We start from the raw sequence: 12,345 nt of genomic DNA on the forward strand, positions 1-12,345 counted from the left end.
TCCCTATATATTCCCTACCTTCAATGTAGAGATATGTGGGAACATCACAAAATAATTGTGAAATGCAACATTTCAATGCACAGTGGGAGATGCATTTTCCCTCACCTCTCAAATGTGTTGCTTATATCTATATAAAAAATATTACATCCATGGTTCTGAGAGGTGCCAGTGAGGATTTGGATTAGTTCATGGCAAAAATTCTCCAAAGAGAATAAAATTGTCCTGCCTTGGGTAATGCAAAGGTTATTAATCTGACTATGTATTGTACAAGACTGCAGCATTTTGGAAACCTTGTTATTCACAATAAGGATATAATGTACATGAATTGACATTTACATATACCATTCATTATGTATGAGTATGACTGAGCACTGTGACAAATTTCAAGTAAAAATAAGTACAAAAATCTTCTGAAGGAAAGAACAAATATACATAAGCTAGAGTCTATAGCAAAATTTGAAGTGTAACCTAGTCAACAAAGTTACATAATAATGTTACAAATTTAAACCATTTGAGGTTTGGAATGGAAAATTCCAAAGTCCAAGCTGAAGGCATCTTAAGATTTCCTTACGAGCAAAGAGATGATAGCTGAAAATGTTTGCAACAGTTCATAGAATTCCATCTGGGTTGTGCAAAAAGCATGAAACACCTAAAGGGTAAGTTGAAGTTTAGTCATGTTCCTGTTGTGCATATTATGATGACGGACCAATTCATCAGAACGAGCAAATTTCTTTTGACAGCTGGGCCACCGACAGCTGAAAGGTTTTTCACCTGTTAACAAAATGTACAGTTATACATTATCATCATAATCCTAATATATACTATTGCCTTATCCCCTCCTAGAACTCTGGTTAAACTGCAATTGCACTTAGACTTATATAATGCTGCATAGAGCTTTAGAGCACTCTCAGTCTAAGTGGTTTACAAATATCAGCATATTGTCCCCAGTAACCTGGGCCCTCATTTTGCAAGGATGGAAAGCTGAGTCAACCTTGAGCTGGTCAGGATCAAACTTCTGGCTGTGGGCAGAATTAGCCTGTAATACTGCATTCTAACCAAGGCTGTACCACCAAGGCTCATACTATATTATAAGTATTATATTTATATTATATTCTCCCTGTTTGACAGAGAATAGTTGCTTAAAGGAAAAATGGCCAGCTTTACATTACATTTTATGGTACTAACTACCATAGCCTCTTGAAAGTTTGCAATAATAATATAAAAACAACATTCATAATAAAAATATTAAAAGTACAATTAAAATATTTTAAACCATCATTAATTTAAATTAATGCCTGTGTCTTAAATGCATATTTATGCACGTGTGTCTTAAATGTACATTTAATAACAGGGATTCAATTCCCTGTTTAATCCCTCAATTGAATCATGGTCCAGAGTTCCAGGTGGTTAAAAAAAAGTCTCAGTCCTAAATTTGTACCAAACAAGCACAGCATCTGTGTAGATAACCTTCCCCCTCTGACCTCAATGAGTTTTGGCAGGGTAAGGGGGAAATTAGCTAAAGCCATAAAATGCAACCCTGGACATTGCTTCCTCCTAGGAGGTGGAGACAGTCAAAGCCAGAAGCCCTCTGTCTTTCACATTGGAAGGCAGCATTTCTATTCCATAAATCAGATAGAGAAACAACAAAAGAGAATGAAAACTCTGGAGGACAATACTGCCAGAAAGTAACTTTGCTGATTGGGCCCTGTAAAAGCTGTCCTTCATTGTGATATCCATAGGCTTCTCTTTTCTTCTCCTTATTTAGCTTTAAACCTACCCCAAAGAGTTCAGTTTGTACCAAGTTTGCATCATGGAACAGCATGCATGTCCTGAAGAAATTGCCACTCAGGTGTTATTTTTCCAAATGACTGCTCTCAGAATAAATAGCAGCTAAGTACAGAGAGTCAGGTTGGTGTAGTGCAAGGGTAGGCAACCTCGGCTCTTTTATGACTCATGGACTTCAACTCCCAGAATTCCTGAGTCACTCAGGAATTCTGGGAGTTGAAGTCCATGAGTCATAAGAGAGCCGAGGTTGCCTACCCCTGGTGTAGTGGTTAAAGCATCAGGTAAAAACCAGGAGACTAGGAGTTCTAATCCCATTTTAGGCATGAAGCCAGCCGGGTGACCTTGAGCTAGTCACTTTCTCTCACACTGGGAAAGAGACAAGGACAAACCACTTCTGAAATCTTGCCAAGAAAATTGCAAGGACTTGTCCAGACAGTCACCAGGAGTCAATACTGCCTTCATAGCATTCTTCCCCACCCCCCAAAAAAGACTGTCAGATGTTATTTTTAATGGCAAAGCAGTCCAGAGAAAAAGTAGCTATGTTCTCAGTCTAGATCACCACTATCTCACCATTTCCTGTATCTGTTTTATTGAGGAAAAAAGGGTTTGGGTTTTGTTTGGGTTTTTTTTTAAAGTATTGAAATGGAATTTAACACTTTTTATTTGTTCTCAAGGAGACAATTTAGGAAATATTATGAAATGGAAACTTCAATCTAAATTGTTAAATATTTTTGTAAATGGTCCACTGAAAAAAATATCAGGTGAGTAAATTCCGATTAATATATTCTCCAACTTCAGTTATCTTTATTTTAGAACCTTAAGATTAATGATAATTGTGAAGAATACAATACATGCATTACTAGTTTTCCACTAGTTTACCTTGCTACATTGGACTATAAATGGTGAACTAGAGTTGGTGTGTATAAGTTCTAAAAAGTCTTGCTGTTGGGATATTAATCATTTAGAGTCTTTCTCCTGACCATTTCAAAATGTTGCCTGCCCATTCTAGAGAGGGCACAAAGGAATCCTACCATAAAAATAGTTGTCCCCTTAGCTAACCCCATTCTGCCTCTTTAGTATCTGCTTGAAGTCACTGCTGCATGTTCTAATTTGTGACTGTTCAATAAATACAGGCAATGTCTTTCATTGGCTTTATTGATATTTCTTTGCAGTATGTCCCAAATAGGGCATAGAGAGATCCACTAAATAGGGCCAGCAACAGGAATGACATGTATGTGTGTGCACGATTTCAGAACTGTGCCTTCTCTAGGCTAGCTTGCCTCTCCTCTAACATTTCTTTGGGCATCTCCAGAATACAATAATGTGAAAAGGTGAAAGACACAAAAGCAGAAATAAACCTCAAAAAGGAGGGCTGACCTTGTTATAACAACATATAGACAGATAGAGCACAATGAGTGAAATTGACTAGGTCCTAGAGAACTGCCTCTCTTATTTCAAGGAGGTGGAGATTCAGATAGCAGATTAAACACACATATGTCCCTTCTTCCTCAGATTAAATAATAGTTTCTTCTTCTCAACTTTGCTGAGAGCAGGGAAGATGATGATTATGAAATAAATTTATATTTTTAGCTTCTGTGTTCTGAGTGATTTCAGGGCTGCACAAGTGGTGTTCAGGGCCCCTGTGGTCAGGTTGTTCTCCTCTGGGACCGAACCTAAGATTTGAGTCAGTTTGTCCTATTTAGAATGTTGGCTAGAAGTTGCAGCCTCAAATTAAGTTGAGTTAAAAAGACAGATTAACCCAACTTAAACTCTTGTCACCTGAACTTAATTCTTCTGCCAAAGGATGATAGTCATGACTCTTGATTTTTCTCTAAGCCAGATGTGTCCAACCTTGGCAAATTAAAGACTTGTGGACGTCAACTCCCAGAATTCCCATGAATGGCTGTGGAATTCTAGGAGTTGAAGTCCACAAGACTTAAAGTTGCCAAAGTTAAGTACCCCAGCCCTAAGCATTATTTTCTCTGTAATAGCTAAGATATATCAATATCACATACACCCAGAATAATTTCCAAGAAATATCATAATTTAACTTTCAATAAAATAAATAAGAATATATAAATGGGAAAAAAGTATACGCACTTGTTTTACCTGTATGAGTCCTGGTGTGAGTCTTCAGATGATCAGATCTGGAGAACTTTCTCTGACAGGTTTTACACTGGAAAGGTTTCACACCTAAATACATAAAATAAATCTATTCTTGTATTGTAGTACCTTTACAGGAGTATAAGAGTATCCATTCTTCTGAATTTCAGAAACATAGACTTTTACTTTTATTTGACAATTGCCATTTCCTCCCCTAAGTACAAACCTTCACGGCTCAGTCTCATTAATCAAGCAACTCAACTATCTGACCTTATTCAGCCTCCTTGTCCTTAACTTCATTTAGTGCTTTTACCATGCCTTTGTTTCTGGCAAAAAAGGAAGCATTAATTCACTTTGGAGTGAAAACTTGAAAAATTAGAAATAAGAAACATCATGTGATTATGGTTGTTGTTTCTACAAGCAATACTGTCCTTTAATAATGTGTGCTTTTTTCCATTTCAGTTCAGTACATCATTCTTCACATATCCAAGTACTTTTTAAAAACGTTATTCATGATGTGATTTTTTTAAAAAAAAAGAAATCTGAGTTTATTTTCTGTACTTAGAAGATTCTTTAAAAAATTAACTGTGAACACAATATCAATCACAATATTCCACTTACCTCTCTTGTAAGCTTACTTACGATTGCCCATAAAGGAGCTCCAAGTCTCTGCTAGTATGCTATTTTATTTAGTTATTTGAATTAAGATATTTTAAAATATGAGCAGCCATATAACTACGATGAAATTAATAAATACATCATACAGTATTACTAATCTGTAGATGTCTATACAAGCATGTCATTGCATAGAATTATTTTCTCATTAATTCTTAAGATACCAGTTGTGTTTTTTTTAAAGTACTAAGGCTGAAGTCTTATATTTACTTGCCTAAACCTGAACTTAATGAATTTTATTTCTGTTTGTACAATTAGATATTTATCCAGTGCTGTGATTTTTGTTGAAAATATCTACAACTTTCAAAATATTTATTTGAAACATGCTCTCAGTCCTGTAAGGTAGACCAGACCAAGAATCTGATACTATTTATCCTATTTTTATTAGAGTGACTATAGTATCAGAATCAGGTTAATTCTAAATATGCTTCCTCTCCTTCCTTTTTATCTTCTTGAGAATTAGAGAAGTGATGGTCCTTATTCATACATTCTTCTTTGCATGGGCTTAAGCTACATTTATCTGTTTGTTGCTTTGATAATGGATCTTCCCTCTCTCCCTCAAGGTCACTCTCTATACCCTCTACACACGCACAAGAGCTTTTATTATTATTATTATTACACTGCAGTGCAAAGTAAGCTGTGGTGGGACTGCAAGGAACTGATGGAACATTTGTATTTCTCCTGTAAGATGGTGGCACCAGAATAGGACTTTTTGCAAGGGCTCAGTGAAGTTTGACGGCTTCTCTGCAGATTCCAAACTTATAGGAAATTGGAGGGATTATGGTGTATGGTGTAGAGCAGGGGTCTCCAACCTTGGCAACTTTAGGACGTGTGGACTTCAACTCCCAGAATTCTGGGAGTTGAAGTCCACATGTCCTAAAGTTGCCAAGATTGGAGACCCCTTGTGTAGAGTGACAGGACTGGGATGTGCTCAGCACTATTTTCTTTTGGAAAGAGAAATTTATTGAAATTGAGATACAAATGTGCTTGCATGCTTTAGGAACTCTGGGAGCCTTCTTAGCCCTAAGTGCTTTGACTTGACATGCTGGCAATGGGGGAAAATTTGCGATACGTAACGTGGCATCACGAGTTTGACATGCATGCACTAAAGAATTCTTTTAAGGAATAATATCAGAAATGAAGATTGGCTGGCTTTTATTATGCTTTTGCTTTCACTCTGTTGTTGCTTTTGCTGCCACCTCAGGAAGCCCAGTGATTCAATGTAAAACTGCAATGCCACCTCAGGAAGCCCTAGCTGCCCCAACCCCAGCCACTTTCACTGCCCTGCACTCACTCTGAGACCCCTCTTATCCTGAACTCTGCCATCCGAGTTGACCGTCTTCTTGCTCCCACTAATGATGAGTTATGCCAGGGCTGGTCCTTCATGAGGCAACTGCTAGCCATATGAGGCTGTCTGAAGAGGCAACCACTGTGTGAGGCCTGGTGAAGAAAACTTCAGGTGGCCAGTGGTTGCCTTGCAAAGGACCAGGCTGGGTATGCTTTGAGCAGTAGCAGCTGCAGCAAGAAGGCTACAAAAGACAGCTAGGGTGGCAGGGGCCATAGAGAGCAGAGGGCCAAAAGGGCAAAAATAAGGAAAAGATAAGTGGCTGGGTAAAAGTTGAGTGTAGACTGCCAAACATCCAAATTTTATTCACATGACCATGGGACATTGTAACAATTGTAATATCCAGGACTGGTTGTAAGTCCCTTCGTTCAGCACTGCCATAACTTTGAATGGTTGCTAAAGCAATAGTCGTAAGTCGAGGATCATCAGTATCATTTATAAAAAAAATGTATTAAATCTCTTAAGGTTTGTTAAGTAGCTGCTATTTCAACTATCAAGGAGTATATTCAGTATACCTCCACACATTATTTATCAAGCATAGGGAAAAAATTACTTTCCAGTGTCTCAGGCCAAAGGGTTAGTTTATAGCAGACATGTCAAACACAAGGCCCGGGGGCCGGATCCAGCCTGCAAAGTGGTTTCATGTGGCCTGCGAAGCCATCCTGGAAACAGTGAGGGAACGGCCCCCACTGCCTTGGCCCTGGCCCAGAGACCCTCCTTCTGCCAGAGACCCTCAGATCTGCCCCACTCCTGCCCAGGCCCCCATAGGCCCCCTTGATGTGAACAATGTAGAGCTGGCCATGCCCACCCAGTAGGCCATACGCACTCTAACCACGCCCACCCAGTAGGCCACACCCACCCAGGCCATACCCACCCGGCCCCCTGAGGGCAACTGCAATGCTGATGCCGCCCTCAATGAAATTGAGTTTGACACCCCTGGTTTATAGGATCACCTATGCTCAGCAGATATGGTTAGAAATAATCAAATTATACAACATCTAACTACATCTAAGGCACAAATCCCTTCCCAAAATACAGTCTAACTGATCTGTACTAACATTGCTATATTTTCAAGGGGCATATAAATAATCACCACCTAAGTTCAATACTGCTTCTTTGTAGTATATTTCTGAACTTATACAAACACATAAAAGGTCATAGTCCCAGCCTTTAGTGCTCTTAAAAGCAAAAAATTACAACTTCATTTCACAGACTCTTGATAAGGGAAACTGCAAATTGCAACAAATGTCAAAAGCTCAGATATACAACAAACCTGTATGTCGCCTTTGATGCCTTTTGAGTTGATCTGAACGAGAGAATCTTCGTTCACAGTCCTTAAAGTCACACTGATACGGTTTTTCTCCTTAGAAAAAACATGTTTATTTGAAGGAAGTAAATAACGTTGTCGACATTAAATAAAACTCCAGTCAACATAACTAGAACAAAACTCACATACTGTATAATACAGAGATAGTACAAATGATTATCTTTAGAGAAAAGATAATATAAATGTTTAATTTTTTTAAAAAAAAATCAATCTCCACTTTCTAACTTAAAAATAAATGGTTGGAATTGTGTAAACAATTTATTGTGCCAAGGCCTGGGTCTGTAAATGTGTGAAGAGAAGATGGTGTTAGCAACTGTGGAGAGGGTTTTTTGGCTGCTATTTATTGTAATTTTATGCAGTTGTGATATCTTACAACTTCTTACATAACAGCTTGCCAATTGTATTTATCTTTTTCACGAGGCAGGCAGTGGGGACTTGCTACATCTCATCTCCAAAGGAATTTGGCATGCCTTTTCTGCTATAGCCCCTGCCCTCTAGAACCGCATTATGTTATTAGTCCCATCTCTGTTAGCTTTCCAGAAGACCATTGAAACATTTTTTTTCCAGCCCTGGGGATCCCAGAAGCAGCCTACAAGGTGGCTGTATGAAACTACATAGAAAATTGAGCTTAGCTTAGCTGATCCAAAAATCTGAAGTAGCAACAGAAAGATTTTACCAAATGTGTTTTTCACATTCAAGCTATAATTCTGGAAGTGCTAGCAGACTCTGAAAATTTAGCATCCCTACCAAGTTCTCCCACGTTCTTGGTTTTTACAGGTTTATTTTATGTGTCCTTTTTATATGTTTTATGTTTATTTTATTTAGTTTTTACTGATTTTCAATTGCTATGGAGCTTTTCTGTTACATTGTGTGGTGCCATGAGTCACATTTTTGTGAGATGGTGGGCTATAGAAATATGCTAAATAAATGCATGAATTATGTTAACTTTTTTAACTTCTTATTGTTCACTATCCAAAGCCACTGAGTGATTAAAATGAGTGATTAAAGATGAGTGATTAAAAAATAAATAAAATATTTATAAGAGGCAGAATAGCTTATGCAAGCAGCACTTAAAATCTGTGAATTTGCAACTAAATAATTCCAGCACTTGAATACTTATATTAGAGCAATGAACACTTGTCACAAAGAACCAGTCCTAAAAAAATAGGGAAATGTTCAGCAAGTGAGTTGAACATTGTTTACAAAAAGAAACCATGAAAATCTTGTTTCATTGCTTTGTGGTTATACTGTAATAAAGAAACACCTTTTTACAGACACTTATTAGTTAAGCCAAAGGACTGCATTTTAATGTAAATTTCTGAGGAAACAACAGATTGTTCAGCCCTATTTATGACTTCTTCTGAGGATATACATTCTAAACACTAATTGAGTAAAGTCACATAATAAGCGCCCAGCTAACAACTACGTTATGAAAGTTATGAGGCGTCCCCAGCCTGATCACCTGATCTTTTAATCCTTAGCACGTATCAACACATGGAAAATTGAGCTTCACAGTGAATTCCTCCATTAGCTTAGCTCATCCAAATCTGAAGCAGCATTAAGTCCCAGCGACAAAAGTTTTTATAAAATGTGTTTTTTTGCATTCAGGATCTAATTCTGGAAGTGCTAGCAACATCTGAAAATTTGACATCCCTAGCAAATTATCTCAATATAGAACCCAAGCAGGGTGATGAGCATTAGGTTCATGGTTTAGCATGTTTTCAAGAGTTACAGGCAGGGGTGGGATTCAAATTTGTGAACAACCAGTTCTCTGTGTGGATGCCACTTCTGGAAGTCCATTCTGGGCCTGGGCAACAAAAGATTAGCTACCAGTTCTGCCGAAGTGGTGCAAACTGGCTGAATCCCACCACTGGTTACATGTTTTGGTATTTTTGCTCATCAGTAGTTAGTAGTCTGTGGTCTCAGCAGATGGTGAACCTAGTCAACCAGCCAACCTTGGCTAATCTTAAAAGCTAAGCAGGGTCAGCCTTAGTTAGACTTAGATGAGGAAAATGCCTGTGAATTCCAGGACTGCTGGATAGACTGGACAGTTGAGAACACCCTGGAAGAAAGCAATGGCAAACACTTTCCATAATACTGCCAAGAAAACTATATTAATGTAGTTAGGGCTAACTTAGGCATTTATACTTTTAACCTATTTCCCCATCTTTGATAACCAGAAACAATTGTATTATAATCCCATCATCTTTGTTGTGGGTCATACTGAGAGACAATCCATTGTATGAACCAAGTTTTAATTAAAATTGTAGTTACAATATATCTGGAGAAAACCAAGTGGGAGAATCTGACCTCTTAGCAACAAATCAGCTCTGTAGTAAAGTCAACAAAGAAATTCCAATCGTAAAAAATGAGTTGAATGGGTTCAAATTTTAGTTTTGTATAAAGGAAATCAGAGAGTTATGATTGTTTAACTTGCATACATTTTTCTATTTCCTTGAATAGTTGTTATGACTTTTTAAAAAACCCTTCCATTAATATAAATCTTGTTAGTTAATGAAATTATTATTTTCACCATAGATAATCTCTTACAAAAATTTTATCTTCAAATGATGAGTTACTGTATTCAGTTTGTTTACAACTGAGTTTTGCTGGGAAGAAAAAGCTCATTGCAACTAAGTATCACTTTATGTGTTTAAAAAAATATCGTCCAGTCATATATCACTTGCAGACTAATAAATCATTGTTGTTACTTCATTAATGATGGGTGAAAGTGGGTGCAATATTATTGATAAAGATTTTTTAAAATACATTATTTTGACTGTTCCAAGAAAAGAGTATCTTTTTATATCTGGGTCGACAGTATTAATACTTTGGAGGGCACTTAGTAAACAACCATAACTGAGATGTCAGCAAAATTTGTGCTGAAGCAGTGATAAGCACTGATACAAATTCCAGCTTTGTGCATCAGAGTTCCATAGATAGTAACACTATGTAAAATAACAATTTGCAGGAAGTGCAATGAATCAGTTGTTTTATAAGGGGAAATCTTATGACCCACTCCATTTTCTTCTTTTAAAAAAAAAACAAACCAAAACATTAATTGCTATTCAGCTGTTCCATTTCTCCACCCTATAAAATTTGAAGCTACATACTTAAGAACCATACACTATGAGAATATTATAATTATAGCTAATATTATCCACTCAATTTAGAATGATGGATTAATCCCTTTTTTAAAAAAAATATCCTGAGGTACCCAAAAGATTAGAGGATATATTATGATGCATACTTCTGTAAATTATACCTCGCTTCACTGCGATCTGTAAAGTTTTATATATTCATGTAGTTCTGTCCTGATTTTAGGGCCACATCTTTTTATAACATTCAAATGTGAAATTACCGGTAGTCCTCAAATTGCAATCCCTATTGAACTTCAAATTTCCAATGCTAAGCAAAATGGTTGTTAAGTGAGTTTTGCCCCATATTACAACCTTTCTTCCCACAGTTGTTAAACTGAATCACTGCAGTTGTTACGTTATCATGGTAACATGGTCCTTAAGTGAATCCAGCTTCCCCATTGACTTCGCAAGTTGTAAGGTCACAAAAGGTAATCACATGACTGGGAACACTGCAACTGTCATAAAGACATGCCAGTTGCCAAGCATTCAAATTTCGATCAAGTGACCATGGTGTGTGTGTGTGTGTGTGTGTGTGTGTGTGTGCTGCAACAGTAATGGTCACAAATCACTTTTTTCAATGCCATTTTAACTTTGCACAGACACTAAATAAATGGTTGTAAGTCGAGGACTACCTATATATAATTATCCCTCTGAGTCTTTTTGTGAAAGGAGCTCCACGCACCACATTTTCATTAGTACATGACACCACTGAAGTAACAGGTTAGCAATTCTACTGCCAGAGGCTCCCAGAATGCTCAGTCCTAGAAAGGCCACGAAAAGCTTCCATTACCACAGGAAGGGCTATGAGACACTGGATGTGGCAACTATTTCAGAGAAACTATGCACTCCATGTAGATACTTACCAGTGTGTTTTCTACCATGCATCTGCAAATGGGACAGTTTAAAATATCGCTTGTTACAGCCAGGATACACGCACATAAAAGGTCGCTTTTCATTTGTGTCACTTGCTGATCTAACAATTGTTGGAGCCACTCCAGACATCCGCCGCACATCCTATGACGGCATAAAGAAGAGGGTTTTACATACAATATATTCTGGGCTCATTAGAGAACTGTAGAAACTATAGGGCAGGGGTGTCCAACTTCAGCAACTTTTAAGACTTCCCTAGCCAGGATGGCTAGCTGGGGAATTCTGGGAGTTGAAGTCCACAAGTCGTAAAGTTGCCGAGGTTGGGCACACACTCACACACACACACACACACACACACTGCTATAGTGCAACAAGACTTCTTACAGTCATTTAAGTTTCCCCAAACTATAGGTAATAGCAAATCGTGACATTGTTATTTGTTCCATGTCACAAAGGAAATTATAATACAGTTTTCCATAATCCCAAAGGCTGTAGTAGGTTTTCACAAGAGAAAATGCTTGGTCCTTTATTTTTCCTCACATTCATTTTCTGCTTGGCAGAAGGCCCTCCAGGTATTGGACTACAACAACACCCATAAATCCCCACCGTGATTTTTATCCAATGTTGCTTGGGATTCATGGGAATTGTAACTCGATATGGATGGAAGATTTCTCAGCAAAAGGGGGCAAATTAGAATTTGTCAGAAATAGACATTTTCCATTTAGTTAGTATATAGCGAACACTATATTCTAATAAAAAGAAAATATAGTGTTTCCTTGCTATTATCAAAGCAACCAGGTAATCAGTCCCAAATTACAGTATATACTTTGCTTAATATACTCACTTGAATTCCTCTAAAAACTCCATGGGTATGTATTCTGTACTGGGCCCCACAGCTGTATAACATAGGGGCTGTGTGATTATCACTTTCATATCCAGTTGCATGGCTGAAAATAAAAAGAGGTCAAAGGTTGGAAATTAAACTTAATTCCTAAACCTTATTAGAAAAATGTTTGCAATATTTCTTCATTTATGCTAAAACCATTTCAAACCATTTCAACAGTTTTAAAGTTCAAACATCCTATGCAGAAAAATACCCT

General features: G+C 37.5%; 1 protein-coding gene across 3 annotated transcripts in view; it reads right to left on the reverse strand.

Moving 5' to 3' along the window:
* Positions 1-649: 649 nt before the first annotated feature.
* The window catches only part of WT1 (WT1 transcription factor), a gene marked incomplete at both ends in the record, with an annotated part of 50,400 nt that continues 38,704 nt past the window's right edge, over positions 650-12,345 (reverse strand). For 2 of the 3 annotated variants that reach the window (XM_081312572.1, XM_081312570.1), the window contains 5 exons: positions 650-771; positions 3,886-3,978; positions 7,182-7,271; positions 11,239-11,389; positions 12,090-12,192. In XM_081312572.1, the coding sequence (XP_081168698.1) occupies positions 650-771; positions 3,886-3,978; positions 7,182-7,271; positions 11,239-11,389; positions 12,090-12,192 (559 nt within the window). The remainder of the gene's footprint in view (positions 772-3,885; positions 3,979-7,181; positions 7,272-11,238; positions 11,390-12,089; positions 12,193-12,345) is intronic. The other variant, XM_081312571.1, reaches the window with a different exon arrangement.

The sequence above is a fragment of the Vipera berus genome (assembly GCF_964194415.1).
Source record: "Vipera berus genome assembly, chromosome: 1".
Taxonomy (NCBI): Eukaryota; Metazoa; Chordata; class Lepidosauria; order Squamata; family Viperidae; genus Vipera; species Vipera berus.